This window comes from Lissotriton vulgaris, chromosome 2_1, assembly GCF_964263255.1.
Source record: "Lissotriton vulgaris chromosome 2_1, aLisVul1.2, whole genome shotgun sequence".
Lineage (NCBI taxonomy): Eukaryota > Metazoa > Chordata > Amphibia > Caudata > Salamandridae > Lissotriton > Lissotriton vulgaris.
Window position 1 is genome coordinate 62,890,167 of NC_141687.1, and position 20,961 is coordinate 62,911,127.

The following is a 20,961-nucleotide window of genomic DNA, read 5'->3' on the forward strand; positions in this document are numbered from 1 at the left end:
GGAGGAGTCCAGGATGAATCCCAGGTTGCGTGCGTGGTCCGTGGGTGTCGGTGCGGTACCCAGCGCGGTGGGCCACCAGGAGTCATCCCAGGCGGATGGGGATGGTCCGAGGATGAGGACCTCCATCTTGTCTGAGTTCAGTTTCAGACGACTGAGCTTCATCCATTCCGTGACGTCTTTCATTCCTTCCTGGAGGTCGATTTTGGCGGTGGTTGGGTCTTTGGTGAGGGAGAGTATCAGCTGGGTGTCGTCGGCGTAGGAGATGATGTTGAGGTTGTGTTTGCGTACGATGGTGGCGAGGGGGCTCATGTAGATATTGAAGAGGGTTGGGCTGATCGAAGAGCCTTGGGGTGCGCCGCAGATGATCTTGGTGGCTGCAGAGCGGAAGGGAGGGAGGCGGACTCCCTGGGTTCTGTCAGAGGAATGAGGTGATCCAGTCCAGGGCTTTTCCTTGCATTCCAGCGTTGTGGAGGCGGGTTTTTAGTGTGCGATGGCATACGGTGTTGAAGGCGGCTGAGCGGTCTAGGAGGATGAGGGCGGTTGTTTCCCCCTTGTCAAGCAGGGACCTGATGTCATTGGTGGCTGCGATGAGGGCAGTCTCGGTGCTGTGGTTGGCTCGAAATCCGGACTGGGATGGGTCGAGGGAGCCGTTTGTCCCGAGGAATGCGGTCAGCTGTTTATTGACGGTTTTCTCGATGACTTTTGCAGGGAAGGGAAGAAGGGAGATGGGACGGAAGTTCTTGAGGTCATTGGGGTCCGCTGTTGTTTTTTTCAGTAGGGCGATAATTTCTGCGTGCTTCCAGCTCTCCGGGAAGGTGGCGGACGAGAAGAAGTTGTTTATGATTTTCCGGAGGTGGGTGCGATGATGGTGTCGGCTTTGTTGAAGATGTGGTGAGGGCATGGGTCGGTGGGAGAACCGGAGTGGATGGTGTTCATGACGTGGGTGGTGTCTTCAGTGCTGATGGGAGTCCAATCGCTGATGTTGGCGGTAGGGGGTGTTAGTTTGGTGGCTGGAGGCGGAGTCTGGGCACCGAAGCTGTCGTGTATATCGGCGATCTTGCGGTGGAAGAACGTGGCGAGGAAGTCGCATAGGTCTTGCGATGGTGTGATGTCGATGCTGCTGGCGCTGGGGTTGGAGAGCTCTTTTACGATGCTGAAGCGTTCCTTGCTGTTATGTATGTTGTTGTCCAGCCGCTCTTTGAACGATGTCTTTTTGGTGGTGCGGATCAGCTGGTGGTGTTTGCGAGTGGCGTTCTTGAGAGCTGTCAGGTTTTCTGTCGTCTGTTCGCGGCGCCAGGTTTTCTCGAGGGTTCGGCAAGATTTCTTTGATTCTTTGAGGTAGTTGGTAAACCATGTGGCTTTCCTGTTGCCGGTCTTGCCTGGGGGGTACTTCAGTGGAGCAAGGGTGTCGGCGCAGTTGGTGATTCACTGTGTGAGGTTGCGGGCTGCGTCTCTGGTATCTGCAGTGCCGATTGGTGGGTTCTGGCTAAGTGACGTGGTTAGCTGGTTTGCGGTGACTTTGCTCTAGCATCTGCGGGGGATCTGCTACCGGCGGTGGTGGGATGTGGTCTTCTTAAAGGTGAAATGGATGCAGCTGTGATCGGTCCAGTGTAGTCCGGTGGAGTGGCTGAAGCTGACGTGGTTGCTGGCGGAGAAGATGGGGTCGAGCGTGTGGCCGGTGTAGTGGGTGGGGTGTTTACCTGTTGCTTGAGTCCGAGGTTGTCGAGCAGGGTGGTGGTGGTGTTATTGTTCTCCAGGTGGAAGTTCAGGTCCCCTAGGAGGATGTAGTCTGATGAGGCGAGGGCATGCGGGCTGATGAAATCGGCGGTGGCTTCACTGAATTGTGTGCGTGGGCCCGGGGGTCTGTGGATGAGAGTTCCTCTGAGGGTGGGTCGGTGTGGATCTGGAAGTGTAGGTGTTCCGCAGCAGCGAGGGTATCTTCGGAGTTGGTTGTGACGCTGATGGTGTTCCTGTGGATGATGGCGATTCCTCCTCCGGTTTGGTTGACGCGGTCCTTCCGGGTGATCTTGTAGCCGTCCGGGATGGCTATGGCGATGTTGGGGGCTGAGGAGGTGTTCATCCAGGTTTCCGTGAGGAAGGCGACATCTGGCGCTGTTGTGTCGAGGAGGTCCCAGAGTTCGATGGCGTGCTTGTGGACGGAGCAGGTGTTGTAGAATGCACTTGGGGTGGTTGTTCTTGTTACCTGGTCCGGAGGGTGGCGTGCAGGTTCGGAGGCAGATGAATTTGCAGACTTGGCAGGAGAAGGGTCCGTGTGTGTGCTTTGGGGTGGCTCGGTAGCAGGTGGCTGGTCGGCCGGTGTTGAGTGCGGGAAGGGTGGCGGTGTCGTATCTCAGTCGAGTTTCCTGGCTTCGGCGGGGGCCAGGGGTTCTGGCGCTGGGCTTGCCTTTGGCACGCCAGCAGCGCGGCCTCAATATGAGGGGCTGAGGGAGGGAGGAGCAGCTGGGAGGCGGGAGCGGGGCAGCGAATGGGAGACAAGGGGGCGCGGCCGCAGGGGACGCAGCGGTGGGAAAGTGGCACAGAAGGAAAAAAGGGGGGCACAGGGGGGAGGGGGAGAGAATTGTCAAGGGTCACAATCAGCACTAAACAACAGTAGGCACAGATAGTCACGGATCACAGTAACGAAAAAGGGGCACAGAGACGGGGCAACAGCAAGCAGAGTGAACGCAGTACAAAAGGAGCGGAGAAACCAACAAAACCTAAAAAATGGCGCAGAGGCTCACAGGAGGGCTGAGCGGTGGATGGGGGGGGCGACCTACCTGGTCACAGGTTCATTGAATGGATAAGTATGTATGAATGAGCAACAATCTTCTATTTATTTTTGCACTCAAGACATAGGCCAAAACTATAATTGTATATTTATCAATACTGTCATTAATATTCTCTGTTTCTCTCCTCTTATCATTTAAAAAGATAACAAATATTTAAAAATATTCTTCACAAATACTTGGTTTCTTAAAAATAATAAAAATTATATTTTTGATACCTTCTCTTTCTGGTCACACATTGTTTTTGGTCATCATAGGCCCACTTTTTATCTATTTACTAAATGGTTTATTCACACATAGTGTCTTAAGTCAGGCCAGGGGCATTAAAATCATTCATTCTAAATTCAAGTTAGCTACGGGTAATAAAAGTTCCAAATTATGTGCTCCAGCTTGCTTTACTCCAGGCAAGTTACACACACACTCACACTCTCTCTCACACTCTCTCTCAACTCACACTCTCTCTCACACACACTCTCACTCACACACACTCTCACTCACACTCTCACACACACACTCTCACACACACACTCCCCACTCACACACACTCTCACTCACACACACTCTCACTCACACACACTCTCACTCACACACACTCTCACTCACACACTCTCTCACTCACTCTTTCACACTCACTCTTTCACACTCACTCTTTCACACTCACTCTTTCACACTCACTCTTTCACACTCACTCTCTCACACTCACTCTCTCTCTCCGGTGTCGTGTGCAGGCCGACGACGTGCATGAACGAGTGATCATCTGGTCGGAGCCTGTCAGTGCCGATTATTAACGCTGCGCACAAATGTTGAAAGGAGGAGTGGTCGGAGACAGCGGGGACTTCACTTTTCTTTTCAAATCGAACAATTAAAACCAGTTTGTTCAAGTGTACCACGTACCTGCACAGAGTGCAGCTTTCATTATTTACACAAAATAATGGACAATATGCTTTGACCGTGAGTCATGCATACAGTTTTCTTTTAATTTAAGGCTGGCATCACGCCCAGTCCAGTCTGCGGCGGGGTTTGGAGCAAGACCGAGGCGTCTTCAATGCTTGATTTTGCTCGCGAGAATGTGTCGCTCCTACTCGTTGAAATGTCACTCATAATTACACTGAAATTATGAAAATGTCGCACATAGCAGACTGAAACCTTGGCAGCTATGCACCTGCAAACACCGGCTGAAGTTAAGCCAAGACTGTAAGTCTCGGATGAGCACCTGCTGCAGAGATCTGTGCATCACAATCCGCTCACATGTTTGCAGCACAGCTGGGCCGACTCTTTCTTTGTTGATTAAATCAGTGCCGTTTATTTTGGTAGTAATACCGAATGTTGTTACTTCAGGTTGACTTAGTTTCACTACTCCATTCATAAAAATAATACACACTCCTGGTGTGCAGAACCTGTATTGAATAGTTTAATAGACATTTCAAGAACGCTGGAAAAAGACAAAGCAAAGGGAAGGAAGGAGGCCTTGGGGAAAGTCAGCGAGGTCTATTCTTGTTATCAATTTGAGCAGGCGTGCAGGGGGGGCTTCACTGGGGGGCAGTGCTAGCCTGGCCGCGCTGCAGGGAGGCTCGAGACAGCACATCAACAGCACATGCCGGGGGGCGGGGAGGAGGAGGGGCGTCACTGGGGGGCAGTGATAGCCTGGCCGCCCTGCAGTGACGCTCGAGACGAGACGGCACATCCCCAGCCTCACGTGCTGGGCGTGCTGCAGTGTTGAGCGGCTGGGCAGGGCTGTGCAGGGCGTGCTCATACTGTAGCAGTGAGTCACCCACCGAGCGTCAGCACGAGGCCGGGCTCCCTCTGCTGGCCAACCTGCAGAATGCTGGCGATGGGAATGTGCTGCATTCCAGAGCAAAGATGAACATGGGTCATCACACAGCGCTTGTGGTTTCACAGCCACGTAAACCTCGGATGTTATTATAAGCGGCCGCCCCCTGATTAATCAAACGTCGAGTCGTCCCCTGCCACAATCCGGAGGCTGCTCCTCGATTTCAGCAGCTGCTGGACTTAGATATCTTTTTTGTAGTGTTATATAGCACGAGCTGGACATCGGAGCGCTTTACACGAGCACCAGTTACATTGCACAAGGTCGCATTCATTTGTAGGCAGGGGAGATTGATAGAACAATTGTCTGCGTAGGTTGTTGACATCAATGCGACATCAATAAAGTCACAGGTATTGTGAAAAGTCCAAGCGTCTCACAAAGAACAAGTGTAGCAAATGAACCTCGCCCATTCAGCCGAAGAGTGCTAATGATGTCCTGTGATGCATTATGGAACACACCCTCACACATATATTAACAAACCGTGTCGTAGTAGCGCACTGTTGTTTACAAATAGCACGTTTTCTATTAAAATGGCCACTAAATTGGCACAGACATGCAGTTTTACTGTATAGTGCACAAATATGTGCAAATCAGCTTGCAGAAAATATTTCTGTATCGCCAAGAAAAGTGTCTTTATTTGTTTTGATCCTATTAAAATCTTCGTTTTCATCACAATTCAGAATTACAAAAAATGATTGTGCCTCGTGTGCTTTGCTAATCGCTGATATGTAGTTGAAATATTTGTACAGTTCAGTTAGGGTTATTTAAATATGGTCTTAAATTTCATTTGCCATCCTGCAGCCTTTCCCTTCACACTCCCTGTACCATACATAGCAATATTGTCACGTAATTCACGTTACAAAATCCTCTCTCTTTGCCATCGGCGAAAGAAAAGTAAAGACCAATCTCCATGTTAGAACAATAAGCGTCAGATCAAAACCTGACATTTGACCTCTGAATTCGAACACATAGCAAATCTGACATGATGAAAACAAAGTGTAAAGGTTTCTTTATTTCTCATTCCCCATCTTAGCTCCAGAATGGTTGTAGTGGGGGTGCTGCAGCACTCCACACACACAGACTTCCAGCTCCAAGCCAGAATCACAGGATGTTGAGCCATCTTGGGGACTCAAACCTGGTTCCCCAGTTCCAAAGTCTGCATTTCGTACCATAATACCGCATCCTTTCCCTGTTCTATATGACATTGACCACACTGTGATGAGAACATTTTTAACATGACCAGAAAGTAAATAACACAGTTTCAGTAATAGAGTGAAACGTAGAATGTGTCCCAGTTTTCATACCACAGGCCTGTCCATAGTCTTCCTGCTCCGTGCACACACACCGTGCACAGTCTCCAGCTTTACCTCTCCTCCTGGAGTCCTCTAGCCTGAGAATTTCTATTATTCATTCACTGATTTTACCAGCACCACCTCATCTGGAGATTATGCCGGTTAGTTACTATGCGTTCAGTGACAAAAAGTAACGTTTGTCTCTGATCTTGTCCCCCGCAACCCAATCTCTTCCAGAGTTTGCTGGTAGCGGAACATGTGGTTTAATGTGTCCTACGCTTTCATTGTGCACTTCTGAACTGTGAGCCCTCGCCTGGCGGATGGATTGACTAACTGGAGAGGACCACTGCAGCCCTCACCTGCTGCACAGTGTCCTCATTTAATGGAGGGCATCTAAATGCACTTACCAAACTCCTCCTACCTTACCAGTCACTCGTCTCGCTGCTTACCTGTGCAAGTGCTGTCACCAATGGGCGATAACCCCCATCAGTCTTCATATGTTGGAATACCTTCTCTCTCCCAGGCAACTGCCCCACCCATTGTAAAGTGCCACGCCATGCAGAGGCATGAACCCAAAGTCTACCATTGTTTAACTGTAGGGGCACTGTGTCACTCTCAGCTGACCCCTTACAGGACTAAGGGACATCAGCCACATGCCACACTCCTTCAGTCATTGCCACACCGTTCTCGGGAGGCGTGTTCCATAGCCCATTTCGGTAGGGCTGTAGGTGACCCCCAGATAGTGCCTAATTTGTGCCAGTGTTTGCCGGTGCTGAGCTCCGGCACTTATTTATGACAGTACACCTTATGGTGGCGGTGTCCAATTTGGAGCAGAGCTCATAAAAAAGAAAAGGTGTTGAATATACTTAAGAAAATAATAAAATCGCGGAGGTGGGGGCTATTCCTACAGCGGGAGGTGACCTGTGAATACCTCTGGCACTTATAATTTCACAAATTAAACCGTGCCCCCAGGTGGCCACCACTGCAGCCAGAGGCAACAGCTCCACCTCTTGCCCCTGTAGATCTCACCCGCTATAGAACGTCATGTCACCACCAGCCTGCTCTTTTGACCTTCACTAATATGAAAGTCAAGAACATCCCACAAGTAACATTCCACTTAATGCTCTTTCTGAGATCAGAGAATCACACTGACCCTCTCCTCCATTGTGCTTTGCCCTGAGTGGAGCTGATTGTGTTAATGTGCTTTGCCCTTTGTGGAGGGTGCCCCTACCGATATACCATAGTGTGTTAATGTGCCTACTGCAAAGATCTGCATGGGACTTCCATGACCGTGATCCTCTATACAGTGATCCCACAGGGGATGCACCGCCTCCTTACAGGACACTGGCCTGCATGGGCTGTAGCCAGTGTCCCAACCAGACTTCAGTTAGGGTGTCTGGTCCCCCTTGATAACAACATTCAGGATGACCTGCTTCAGGGTTTCAGGCTTTTTTGCAAAGACCCTTAGTGAAAAGGCAGCCTGCCTGCTCTCACTGTGTAAAATCAGAACTGCCGCCTCCCGTAAGCAGGAGCCTTTGGTCTCGCCTCATTTGTGATGAGTCGCTTGCAGTTTTTAAATGGTCGCACAGCCGGAGCCCCGTGTAGTAGGTGAATTGCGTCCATGGATGGCCATGTCGGTGCACCTTCTTGGCTGCCGTTGTTCTCTTGCGACCCTGACCGCTTCTGTGTTTCCTACCTACTCATTTTGCCTATGGGGTCCTATATGTTCCCACGGTTGCATCTGTGGAACTCCTGGTACAAGTTGTGATTTAAATTGTAGGTGCTTCCATGCGTCCTGGATCAATGAATTCCACCACACAAGCATGCGTTGGGGGAACTGCGGGGGTATGTGGTACTCGGTTGGGTTTTCGCAGATTGTCACTCCATGCAGACCCTCAGGAACCCATGCTCACCTGTCCAACACTTCTCTCTTTTAGGAGGCGCTTCCCCTGGAATATCATCATTCTATCCATATTTGTAAGTATACTCTGCCACTTCCATGTTAAAATAGTTGAACTTGGGGGTAAGGTAGGGAAGGATGCTTGGCGACTAGGTTGTTCAAAACAAATACTAAAGTACATTTACAAGTAACATTATTGACTTTGAAGTGTGTGAAGTGTGTGAAGTTTAAGAAAAGTGGGGAGAAGCATGAAATTATTGTAAAAAAAAAAGTGGAACCATAGAACTGTAACAACGAAAGTAGTGGAGCTCAGTTCCTGCTCAATTCGAGCTCTGTGTTCCAACCGGGCTTGGTTGTAAACTGCATCAGTGTTTTTACTTCTGAAATTACCACAACGGACCAGAGTCCTAGTGTTTTTTTTCTTGCTGATTTCGGATTTGAAAAAGTTGACTTTTCTCCCATTTAGGTTCCCATGACCGCCCACTTGCTGGCTTCAACTGATGGTATTTTGTTTGTTTTTGTTTCAGACGCTGGCCATGTCCTTCATGGCAGGAACCATTGCCAGGTAAGGACCTGGGACTGGTGGATCCTCTGCTTAGGTTCCTATCTTGACCCAAGAAGACCAGTCCTCTAAGTTATGACAAAAGGCTCCTATTTTGGATAGAAATAGGATGTAAAACATTTAAGCAAAAAAGTCCTGCAGCTCTCTTGTGCTCTCTGCAAGTTCCCTTTAAACATTCTTTATCAATTTTTTTTGTTTGGTGGTGGGTAGCCCTTCAGAGCCATTTAAAAAAAGTTTTAGTGTATTTTATGCAACCGTCCTGTAAATAAATCTTAGCAAATTTGTATCTGAGCACACACTAAGCTGCTGAACCAGCTTTGGCCCATGACCAGCCTTGACTCCCCCCCACACCCCCTTCCCCCCCCCCCCCCATTTGGACTCCAGCCGTAAACTTTTCTGCAAGTGAATATATCTATGTACATTGGTTGGAAAAACCATTGGGAAGGGAAATGAATCGAAGGGAGTTGGATAGACCTTACCAATTGCTGCCGTTCTGCCCTCCGAAAACCCATGTTTTCAACGCCAACGGTTAACACATGGCTGCACATTGTTACCTGTATTTTCCAATATTCCCCAGTCATAGAATCCAGCTGCAGGTGTTGTCATTTGTTCCCTGATTCTGTGAAACCAAGTCCGCAATCGGCGACAGCAGATGGCATTTTTTGCACACCTAATATGAATAGCCATTCCAGCTTGTCCTGGGGCCGGCACATGCTTATAGAGGAAGCTACCCAGCCCTCTTAGACTATCATTTGCATATTTCAAGTAATCAAGAAAGGCCTTTTAATTTTAATTTGATAAAGTTGAAATTCAGAAATATTTTTTCTTAAATCGCCTTTCTTAATATCAATTTTTGTCGTAGCCACTGCTTTCAAATTCTAATGTCCAACTAGCTTATAGCTCTCAGTAGTCTGGTACATCCAATCCTCCATAAAGTTGATGCGGGGTAAAAAAAAAAAAATTCCAGCTATTCTATCCCTGGTATCGGAGAGCTTCATACATTTTGAAATGGTAGAAATATTATTGGTTGCCCTTAAAACCCATGTCTTGATTCTGTTGACCCCCAAATTTTGAAGCTCTGACTTACCTTAGCACATTAGAGGTTAATGCATGCTTCATGCAAGAAGTCCCGATTCACTAATGCCAGCTTTCTCTTCCAGCTACTACAGCAGTAAAGCGGTTATCATCTGCATGGGAATTACCGTCCTGATCACCATCGCCGTCACAGTCTTCTGCTTCCAGACGAAGGTAAGGAGCTCTATTGAACAAGATAATGTTGTTTCCCTGTAGGACCAGAACCAAATGGATTCTAATCTTGGTTACAATAAATTCAATTGCATGTATGATAATTGATGGTTATAGAATTCTGTACGTTTTAGGCAATTATACTATTTATTTATGGAAAAATAAAGTCCGTAGGAAGATCGAGTAGTACATCATTTGGTCAGTCCATTTTGCGACGACATTTCTTGTCCTTTCGACTTTATATTAGAAATACACACAAGAAGTGAGTAGAATATCAATGAATTTTAAAGCCAGGAGAAAGTTGTGGGTAACAAAAGTGAGAATTTTGAAATGCCGAGCCATCAGCTGTTCAGTATCCGTCTCATTTGTAGTTTGCCATTTGATGAGTTAATCTAAAGTTTTTTAAATGAGGTGGGGACGTGGATGGGGTAGTGATAGTGTTGAACTACATTTACTGCCCCTTTTTTGTAGGGTTTTCCCTCCCCATGTGCCTCTGTTTTGCCATCTTCCTCTCCCTGTACACCACCCCATTTTTAGGTTTACCCTACACGATGCTTGCTATGTGCTTGAGAAATCATTTGTAACAAAAAAAAATCTTAAAAGGTCTTAGAGCCCGCTCATTACTGACCATTGGTTGGTTCCCATGTCACTCTCATTTACTTTCCTCCTGTTGGTCAGTTCCTCATCCTGCTTCTAGCTTCCTGCTCAGCTTCACATATTCACCCTTGCTGTGAAGCTTGAAACAAGTACTGTTTCCAGCGGCCATTGTACTTCCACTGGCCACACGTGTAACATACTTTATTTTTTTTTTTTCTGTTTGTTGCTCGTCACCTCTCTCCTGTCGCTGGATACCCCTTCCTGTTCGTTGCTAGCCTGTCCCTCCCACCACCTCACTCCCGGCACTGCATGCCTGATTCCGGCTTTAACTACTGCACAAGACTCCATCTTCACAATGACCTGCTAGTCATCCCTTCCCTGTGTTGCTCATCTTCGAGGCGGTACACCCCAGATATATCAGTGAGAGTAGCACTTGTTCTTTCACACTTCCAAGCTGTTCGCAACAAAACAGTCGAAGGGGCTTCACTCTTTCTGCTTCCAGAGGTGGGTCGGCTTGAGTACTTTCTAAAATGAACATGTAGAAACATCAACGAAAATCATTTTTGTTGTTAAGTTACTGTGCCACAGTATAGTTTGCACTCCGCCGGGTTATTAACTAGGCGTTAGTGGTGGGGATGAATACTTTGGATATATATTTATAGCTTGCGCAAGAACTTTCCACTCCAAAAAGGTTGGATGTAACTCATTTTACTTATAATCGAACTATGTACAGTGGCTGCGTGGTGGAATTATAGGGATTTTCTGCTGAATTAATAAATCGCAGTACAATCCCACAAAGAACATCGTAATCTTAAACCATTGTGTCCTGTGTGGTGATTGGGCTACGTATTCATCACTTGTTTCTGTTTTTCATAAAGTATAAACGTCTTTACCGACAGTGTACCGATGACGTATAGCAATATAGTACGTCACCCGGCTGTGTCGGGATAGCTGTAGTAAGTGTTCAATCATAAGACCTCACAGGCTATGGATAATAAGGTACCACTGCCTCTTGATAGTTATAGTAGTTTTCGGAGTCGGTACTCATTTTTCTGAAAAACAAAAATACACCTAATCATGCTATATCTTTGTTCCACTATAGCTATCATTCTATAACCCTTCAGCCACTCCACCTTTTAGTCGTTGCTATCTATGCCAGGTTAAGTACCCTTATCTAAGCCGAAAGATCAGTAAGTCAGCGCAGCACGACCAAGGATCACGAGAAGGTTTAGTGCATTGTAAATGTAGACACTCTATGGTCGATATTTCAAAGGACTGTGTGAACCCCATATTAAACTGACAACTCTTTCCCGTTGGACAGTATAGACACATGCTAGCCTCTTATTGGTCAAACTTGATACTAAGAAGATGAGGATCTCTGGAAACAAAACATCTGCTCCAAAAAAAATTCTCTTGCTTGTTCAGTCTTACTTTGTAAGACGGTGTCGGGGGGGGGGGGTGTTTGGGTTGCTTCCTTCTGTTAATGGTACTTACAAGGTATAGAGAAGAACATTTTTTCTTTACCCTGCCTGGCGTCTGTTAATGACCCACCACTAGGCATTCTGAAATGCTACTCTAATGTCACCTATTGTGACCTCATGTCCTGCATGGCCCTCTTGGAATGGGTATTGATAGATCACTTAAAATCCTAGAGCTTCCGGTCGCTTCACAGGGTCACATTAATATAAAGGTTAAGCCGACCTGGATGTGAGAGACCATCTTAGGAGCCAGGACACCAGAGGAGCCCTGAATAGGTTTCTAATTTGAAGGATGTGCCCTGAGGCTGGGGCAGTGCAGGCTCTTCAGGAGATTGGAAGTGTTGTTCTCTCTGGGACTTCTTCCTCAGTTGCATTCGCTCTCACTACAGGCTGATGTAGTGTCATGTGATTACATGTAATAGGACCCATGTGATCCTCAGTGGACTCCTTACACAATTGCGTAATAAGTTGGGGTGTGTCTAAGTGAGGGCAATAAAGTTTGACGCAATGCGTTCAGATAACAGTTGCATGCCGAAGAACAAAGACTTGTTGTACAGAGCTCCGTGTGTGGTGTGATCATTTATGTGCTTCAGAGCTGGGGAGGATGCAACACTTAACGTACACCTTTGTCACCGCCGGCCTCAGCATTCCTTGAGGCCAGGAGCTCACTCTCTGCGGCTCCCACTGGCATTTGGATGTAGCATGCATACAAACATCAGAGCATACCGATCGAATATCTGATGTGTGAACACATCAAGAATAAAGAAATGACACTGCAAATGTGTATGAGGTCTACTTCTGCCAAGTGGTTCTAGGAGACACAAAAAACATACTAGGCCTCACAGGTTCTTGGCGACTTCACCTACTCTATACAGCATGTGGGGATTAGTTCCTGCAGTAAAGAGACAGAACAAAGAGGTGACTGCTTCACGTGTTCTCCGGGACCAAAGTGGTCTCTCTCCCCCACCTCCCCTTCCTACCTAAAGGTCAAGACAGAAAAAGGTAGACGACTCCTGACCTCAACATTTGTGTTCATGTCATTGGACACACAACAGCAACATAAACACAAAAACGCGGAGGACCACCCCACTCCTTAAGGTTGAACCCCCTCACTTGGTCAAACAAAGTAGGCATGTTTGCCCCCACACCACAAAAACAAAGTTGTGGCCCTTCTCCATGTCTCAGCTGTGTCCTGTCTCTAAAACATCAAAGCCCTGAGGAAGATCTTTACATGCAATGGTTAGGCCCACAGAAGGTTGAAACACATCGGTGCAATTCAATGTGGTTGAGGGCAAACACGAACATAGGCCAGTTAAAGCCAGTGAATGGAAATCGTGACAAATTAAAGCCATGAAAGCAACTACCAAGGGGTAAACTTTGTGCCCCAACCCAACAGAGTAGTTTCTGGACAGATGAAAAACATAAGGCGGACAAACCTGTATCTCCTATGATAAGGAAATTCCTGTTGGACACGTACTTGTGCTACATAGCTATATACATGTGAGGTTGTGAGTTTTTTAAATTTGTGTTTCATTCCTTTGAGTATGTCAATTTTTTTGTATAATTCTTCATTTGTGTGCCCCCAAAACGTTTTGTTGTGCATGTACTATATGTCAATATAAAAATGTAAGTAATGTCTTCTACTTCTAAATATACATAATGCTAGTTCACTATGTCACTTTGGATGTATTGTCTGAATAAATGGTTTTCAGTTTAATAGTTGGTCAGCAAATAGGTGTATGATAATCTTGAAGACCTCTCTTAGTAATATAAAGTATGTTGCAAATGAATATGGGCTCGGAATAATTACGTAGCCTTTACAAATATCAAAGTGCAGGGGGTTCTCTTTGTGGGTGTAGTATATGGAACGCTCCCCCGACTACCTTAATAGGATCACTCCCCATTGTGTGATAAAGGGTCACTCCGACTGTCAGAACACCAATTTAAAAGGAACAAGAGATTCAGAAACCCCCTCATCTCCTTTCGCACCACCGTGGACCAATCGGACCATTGCTCGAGTGCATCTGCAGCATTGCTTCAGTTTCCCAATGTATCGAACTGAGACTGCGTTTCTCAACCTTGAACATCTTGCCATCCTGATACAGGATGAGCAGAAAGCCTCTTTCGACCATTGTCTCTCCACGTTCATTGCCACGTTTTCCCTCCAGGCCTCATTATCAGCACTCTAATACAGACAATAAGCCTTTCTCTAACTAATGAAATAATAAACCAGCAAGGAAAGTAGAACATGCCGACAAAGCAAAATACATTTCAACTGAGGACTCTAGTCCGGCTTACTTTAATTAAAAATACACTGTGCACTACAAATTCATGATTATACATGCACACGTGTAACTTTAAGAAGAAATGTAAAACATAAATAAGAGTACATGTTACATATACAAATATAACTTGAAGTGTAAGTAAAACGTGAATAAAGAATGCATGCTTTTGTGTTTAAACTGAACATTAGTGCACACATGTATAAATCTCTTGTCTCTACAGTGAATACATTTCATTAATATATTTAAATGTTTCACATATCAATGAAGTTAATGCACACAGTGAATATAATGTCAAATGCGAGTATATAATTGCATTTCAGTGACGTGTAAGGGTAGAATCTAAATTGTGGCTGCTCCAGTTCTGAAGAGGAATTGTAGATGTTCGAATCGTACAGCACTACTACTTTTCTGCAGAGCTGCTATACAGTCCGCGAGACTGTCAGTGCCTCGCTGCAGGGTTATTATTTCATTTAGGGATAGAAATTGAGTGTAATGGTGGGTTTGTAGTGGGAGTTGGGATGTGTGTGTTTTCTTACATTGTCCTATGATTTGCAGGGGATGACTTACTCGCAGATGTGTGTAAATGTGCGTAGTGTAACAAATTGGCACTCATGCCAACAGCCCTGATTCAGGTTGCGACTCATGATTTTTAATGCAAAAAGAGGCTTTAATTTGACTTTCTCCTGCCTAAATTTGTCCCCACTTCAATGCTTGATTGATTATTTATTTTAATCTCCCTCTCATTTCAAAATAATGGCAGGTACGAGATGCTTGCTTTGCCAGTGCATGTATTGTATTGTAATTGCATTTGCATTTATATAGCGCTTACTTGTATTGTAATTGCAATTGCATTTATATAGCGGTTACTTGTGACATGCGTCATTACCCATCATGCATTGTGGTCCTACTGACTGGTGTGCCCCTTCTCACTCTCTCTGATAGGTGGATTTCACATCTTGTGGTGGATTCTTCGCAATATTGGGAATTGGTCTCATGCTGACTGGAATCGTAACGGCCATTGTTCTGGCTTTCAAATACGTAAGTATTGTGCTGCACTTGCGGTCATCCATAGTATCAAATAAGCTTTTTTGGGGTCCAACAAGGACTTTTCTGAACCTTGGTCTGTCCAGGGCTGTCTGCCTTCTGAATGCTAAATAAACTGAGTTTGGTATAAATGAAATATGAATCCTATGCTATTCTGCTTTGGATTTCCTTTTCTAAATTTAGAATTACATATTGAAATTCTAAAGGTCTGCTTGACTCCATATTTTGAAGTGTAAATCTCTATTTCATCTTTGAAGTACAAGTTTCATTTCTGAATGTCATGGTTGAAACCATAGGGGTTTTTCCCCAAATGTGTAATTCTGTATTTTATTCTGCAAGTATGATTTGACCTCCGAATTTCATAGTGTATCCCATATGTTTGAATTCAAACATTATATTTCAAATGAAGTCTGTATTTAAATCCATGTCTAGTAGTTCAATCTATATTTTATTGCATCGGTAAGGGACATCAAATATCAATTCTTCATTACAATTAAACGTCCTGAAAGTAGGGTTCTCTGATGTGGTGTTTTTACTATGTTTTCAATTCAATTGGTCCAGGGTTTTGCACATCCTGATCCCTTCTAGACATAGCAATCCCCCTATTGACAACAGATGCTCTGGGGCATAACTGTATTGGTTGTTTGAGAAGCATTTCCCCCCTAGCCCCTAATTGGTACATGGTCACTGGTGCTCAATTTGTCAGATATTGGGTGACGTTGATGCCCTGCTTCTAGGTTCATGACCTCTGAGGCTGTATGTGTCCATGTCAGTCTAGACTAGACTTGCTTCTGTGGTCCCGATCAAAGATGCAACCTACGAGGATATCTGTATCCCATACCTGGGTTCCTCTGTGCTCCTTTTGTTCTAATTGTATTATTGGAAGGGGAGTGTCTTAGTTGCATTTTTACTTCACTTGGATTTGTTGTGTGTCTCACGATTGCCTTCTCAAATTGACCTTTGTGTGCTTTCATTGTCCTCCAGATTTACTGGCTGCATATGTTGTACGCAGGCCTTGCCGCGGTGGCGTTTACTCTGGTAAGTTCTGCCACTCTTACTTGACCAGGGACTATTACCAAAATGGCAGATTGTTTTTTGCTGTGGCTGTGAGATGATGTTGCTGGCAGAAGCCCAGTGTGCAGAAGATTTCCTTGCACAGATCTGACAATGCACTCCTCGGTCAGGAGACAATACTTTTCATTCCACAGCTTTTTCTCACACATCTCGAACAATCCACCTTGGTTCAACTTCTGCATTTTAAACACTTTCCTCCGCTAAACTGAGACTGTGCAATTTATCTGTATCCTTAACTTGCCATGGTGGTCCCATGCAGTCGCACACCTCCTATCACTGAAAAAATGGCCTTTACAGTTCTTGTAATACATTTCATTTGATAAACTAATGATATATATGTAGTAAGTACGTTCTTTAGGCGTTGAGACTTGGAATATTACATGGGCAGTTGTCACAAGAGGAAAAGGCAAAGCTATGGGACTAACAGAGGACATCTGATGTCTATAACATGAATATGTTTCTTTGCTAATGTACAACAAGGTAAGAAGACCTTTAAGAAGAGGATCTTTCTCCTGTAGATTGTTGTCAGTCTACACAAGTTGTAGCTCCACACTGTTTGTGGATGGTCCCATATATTTAGAACTTCTCATTAACCATGTACATGTCTAGCCCGTAGCAAAGTATCAGACATGAAATAGTGGGAGATGAAGGTCAGGGCAGTGCTTGGGTTTTGTCTACATTCAGTACGAGGAATCTGAATGCCACTTAGAGTAGATTTCATCACAGCTTGTTCCATAGTACAGAGCAGGAGAAGGCCCTTCTTTGAAGATGTACAGGTAAAGGAATGAATACCGAATGGTCCAGGCTTGATGTCGGTGCTTTCCATAGGTTACCTGTTTTTGCAGTTCATGGCGATGAGGGTTGTAAGGCAGCGGTTACATGGCAGCTCAGCCCTAGATGTTGAGAGGTATGAGAATCCTTGTGGTCGGTGCATACCAGTGAATTCATGGATCAGTGAGACACATGCAAAATCAGACCAGGCTGGATGGTGCCAGGCAGGATAGCCATGGTGGCATAAATGACGTTTGTGATGGCAAGTCTTACAATTTTATGTCGAACTCAAACGCAGTCTGCTTCCTCCGCCTTGGCAGTGCACATCCGCAAACCTGGAGCAGTAGTAATGTTTGATCCTCTCTTTTTTGCAGTTCCTGGTGTATGACACCCAGCTGGTGCTTGGCAAAGGCAAGAACTCCATCAGCCCCGAGGAGTACATCTACGGCGCTATGCAGATCTACACCGACATCGTGCAGATATTCCTCAGCCTGCTGCAGATTGTTGGGAGCCGGACATAGGAGCCCACCGCACCGATGACTGTGCCGACAAAGGGATACGTCTAGGGAGAACATTGTAAAGATCACAGTCTGTTCACACAGTGTCAGTGGGATGATTGGCGGGATGGTGGTTGCTGTTTTTGGAGAAGTTTGGAAGAATTGTTTCCATGCTTTATCTGGGCTGGTTCCTTCACGTCAGTACCTTGGAGGGGCCATTCGGGTGGCCTGGGAACTCTTCATCTCCGCTCTAAAGTGATAGTAGCTTTATGGACGGTTGCCAGAGCTCTGTACGACACAGGTGGCTGTAACTTGTCAGAGTTTCTTTCATTTTCTTGGAAATTTAGATTATTTGAGCTGCAGGTAGCATTTGTGTTTAACCTGGGGCACTGCTGTTTTTATTAGCAGTCTGGTGTAACCATAAACCCAACTTCGCCATTCGCTGATCATTGCCGTGGCCTTTCTGAAACCGAAGTGGCTCTTCAGTCTTTATTTTTGCATTATTTTCTAAGATCCTGTTTCCAGGTGGGAGCTCATGGAAGCCGAACATTGGCCAGACACAGTGGTGTCTTTTTTGGAATCCTGAACAACACTTTGTCTTTTGTGCGTCCTTTTAGGTTTGACTGCTTCGTGCCCAATCTGAAAACAGTGGTGTTTCATGACCCATCTTGCCCAGCCACTCCACAGCATCCCGTCCGCACCCTTCGGTCATAGTTATTCCAGTCACTGTATACTCGCATAGGTTTACACATGCTTTGCTTTAATTTAAAATGTTTATTTTCTTATACTATATATTTGCCGTGTTATGTTTTCAAGTAAATTTTGCGTATCTTATGTCCCCACACCCCAAAACACAAACTTTGCATATTACAGTGCACCTCGCTTGTCAATCACAGCCAGGTTTGGGTCATAGTACAAATGTTACAAGAATGCCTGTTCTCGAACAAGTTGGTGTAATAATCAAGAGCCAATCCTGAGCGAGGCCTGAGGTGTTGAGAGGGTGGCATGTGCACCTCAACTAGTACCCTTGGGTTACTCTTTGGGTAACGAAAACCAGAATGTCATTGTATGAAGAATCAAAAATGTTCTTGTGCTTTATTAGCCACAATAAATTGTGGAACCTGAAGCACTAAAAACTGTTACAAACCATTCAGCATTCAATATATTTTTTGTATTACTAAAGAAAACTGTATAATTCTAATTTCAAATATAAATGTTTCTTTTTTTAGTATGATTTGGCTGTAGAATATACCAAGAAGGGCCCAAAGTGAAGGAGCATTCAGCTGTTTTATGTGTTTCTTTGTCAAATTAGGAATGAGGACCAAAGTGGGAGGAATGCCCAACTTTACAACTTCCTTCTCATGACATTGCCTGGTTCTGGTCGCAGGTCTCTATGGCTGCATATCAGCAGGTGCCTGTATGTAACTCTGCTTCCAAGCCTGGGACTGAAGTGAATGGCTTAGTTATTCAGTGCCTTGAAGCAGACTGCCTCCCAAAGACTGCTGATCCCTTGATGAAAGCAGGCTTTTATTCTTCAATAGCAATCAAAGAGGAATGCCAATCCTTTAAAAAGCGTTGACACTGTTGAGGTTAAAGTTAATGTTCTATTTGTCTGTTTTCCAAAATTGAAATAGAGGAATTTCAGTGAACAAAAGGTGCCTGTACCTGACTGCATGTCCCTTTTCACTCTTTGTAAAATTCTTCTAACCTCACAATCGTGTAAGAGTTGGTGGATGCCGGCAGTACTATAGCGGCTAGTCCTGTCCAGCTTACCCCAAGGGCACCACTTACTAAGTATCATGTAACTCATGCGGAGGAGACGGGCTGGACTCATGTCAGTGATCTGTTGACTCTACAGAGGTTCATCAGGAGGATGGAAATTGGGTACATTTTCCTGGCATGTCTGGCAGTGATCTTTCACATGTTAGGTTCTTGATAAAAAAAAAAATTCAGCCTCTCATAGGCACCACCAGCCTTCCAGATAATCTTCCTGTAGCTTTCTAGGTCAGTGTGCGTCTGTACTCCTCCACTTCAACAAAATCCACAACCAGACTAAAGTGGCGAGCCGGATCCCTAGACATGGGCTAAGTGGGGAAGAATACAACCCGCTGCTTTGTCTCCTGCAGTGCCATATACCCTGTTATGTGCTCTCTAGAAACAGCTCTTGTATAGTCTAGTGATTAGAATAGAAGAGATGCGTAGATTTCATGGCGTGAATGCCCTTTTTATATCTCCGCCGCCTTTATGTTCACTTGCACTGAAAAGGCATCGAACAAAGGATGTACTCAAACTCACTTTATATCAAGTAAAACAAATTGTTATATTGCTGTGGTCTTATCGCTTTCATTCTGCCGCCTCCCTTCTCTGTGTATTATCTTTTGTTTGTGGGCGAGTTATACCAGATGACGTGAGTAGCCGCATTGGGTATTAAAAAGAGTGAAATGTTTGGGTGATCAGCGTATCTTGTGAGAAATGTGAATCTTTAGAAGTGTATGTGTGTTCAATGTGTAAATGAATGTGCGGCATCTTGTGTAGTGCAAACTGAGCTTAGAAACAGAGCCCTCTATATAGTTGGGTAGAAGTGGATCTCTTTGAAGCTTAGTTCTGGGCAGGAGGATAAGGAGGTTTGCAGTGTTAAACCAATTTTATGTTTATTGAATATATTCAATCAGCCCTGATATTTTATTTGGGGTATTTATATAGAGGAAAGCTGGGGGACAACATTACTTGTATAAGATGTGCAAGGATGCAGTAACCTGCACGATGAATCACTGTGAAAAGGTATAGGAAAGATAAAAAGCTGCATCATTGCAGCTAAAACTGGCAGAGGAGAGATGCATTCCAGATTAGTGGGCAGATTGTGATGCTGGGTTTTGAGACCTTTTGTGACTTGAACCATCAAAGCAGCAACTCTGGTGCAAAAGGTGTTCCGGTATCACATGCAAAGGGCAACTTTTGGTATACTCGTCCTTTATTTATTTCAGGCTGACCATAAATGGTGGTGCTTCTGGTAGTGTTGGCATACCTGTACACATGACATGTAAATGCCAGTCGACCCCTTGATTCAAATGGAGAGCCCTAAAGATGACACAACAAAGAGGATTTTAGCAGGGAAAGTGATCCAATGCAGTTCTTGCGAAGTAGGTAAGAAGTCCTTGAGCTTTCTTTGGGTCTGGTTAGTCAAGGTGCTGCAAGAAAATGGCTTTGATTGGGATCAGTAAGGACTCTAAATGTAAATCTATGTATGTAAATGTATAAGCACTTATATAGCGCACTACTTACCCGGAGGGTCCCAAGGCGCTTCGACCGCTGCGAAACCCTTCCTGGCTTCCCTGAGAGATGGTCCCTTAATGGGTATCTCCAGGGTGAGACCAGGCATCCCCGGCGGTCTGGTGGGGCCGTTAGTGAAGATGAGGCAAGCTAATGCCCATAGTTGCCGAGTGTGATCTCTGATCAGAGTGGGCACCGGGGCGAGAGAATTATCGAGTCCGCTGACCCTGGTCCAGAAACCTGCTGCGCCGGGAATCGAACCCTGGTCCCGGGCCGTCCTCTGCTCTCAGGTCTGCCGCCTCTAACCAGTGAGCCACACTACTCTACTCTAG

At 45.4% G+C, this 20,961-nt stretch overlaps 1 protein-coding gene across 1 annotated transcript in view; it reads left to right on the plus strand.

Annotated features, from left to right (window-relative positions):
- The window catches only part of TMBIM1 (transmembrane BAX inhibitor motif containing 1), a 183,034-nt gene extending 163,352 nt beyond the window's left edge, over positions 1-19,682 (plus strand). Inside the window, exons 7-12 of the mRNA XM_086954468.1 lie at positions 7,844-7,883; positions 8,334-8,371; positions 9,529-9,616; positions 14,916-15,011; positions 16,002-16,055; positions 17,237-19,682. Of these exons, the coding sequence (XP_086810594.1) occupies positions 7,844-7,883; positions 8,334-8,371; positions 9,529-9,616; positions 14,916-15,011; positions 16,002-16,055; positions 17,237-17,383 (463 nt within the window). The 3' untranslated portion in view covers positions 17,384-19,682. The remainder of the gene's footprint in view (positions 1-7,843; positions 7,884-8,333; positions 8,372-9,528; positions 9,617-14,915; positions 15,012-16,001; positions 16,056-17,236) is intronic.
- Positions 19,683-20,961: the final 1,279 nt, after the last annotated feature.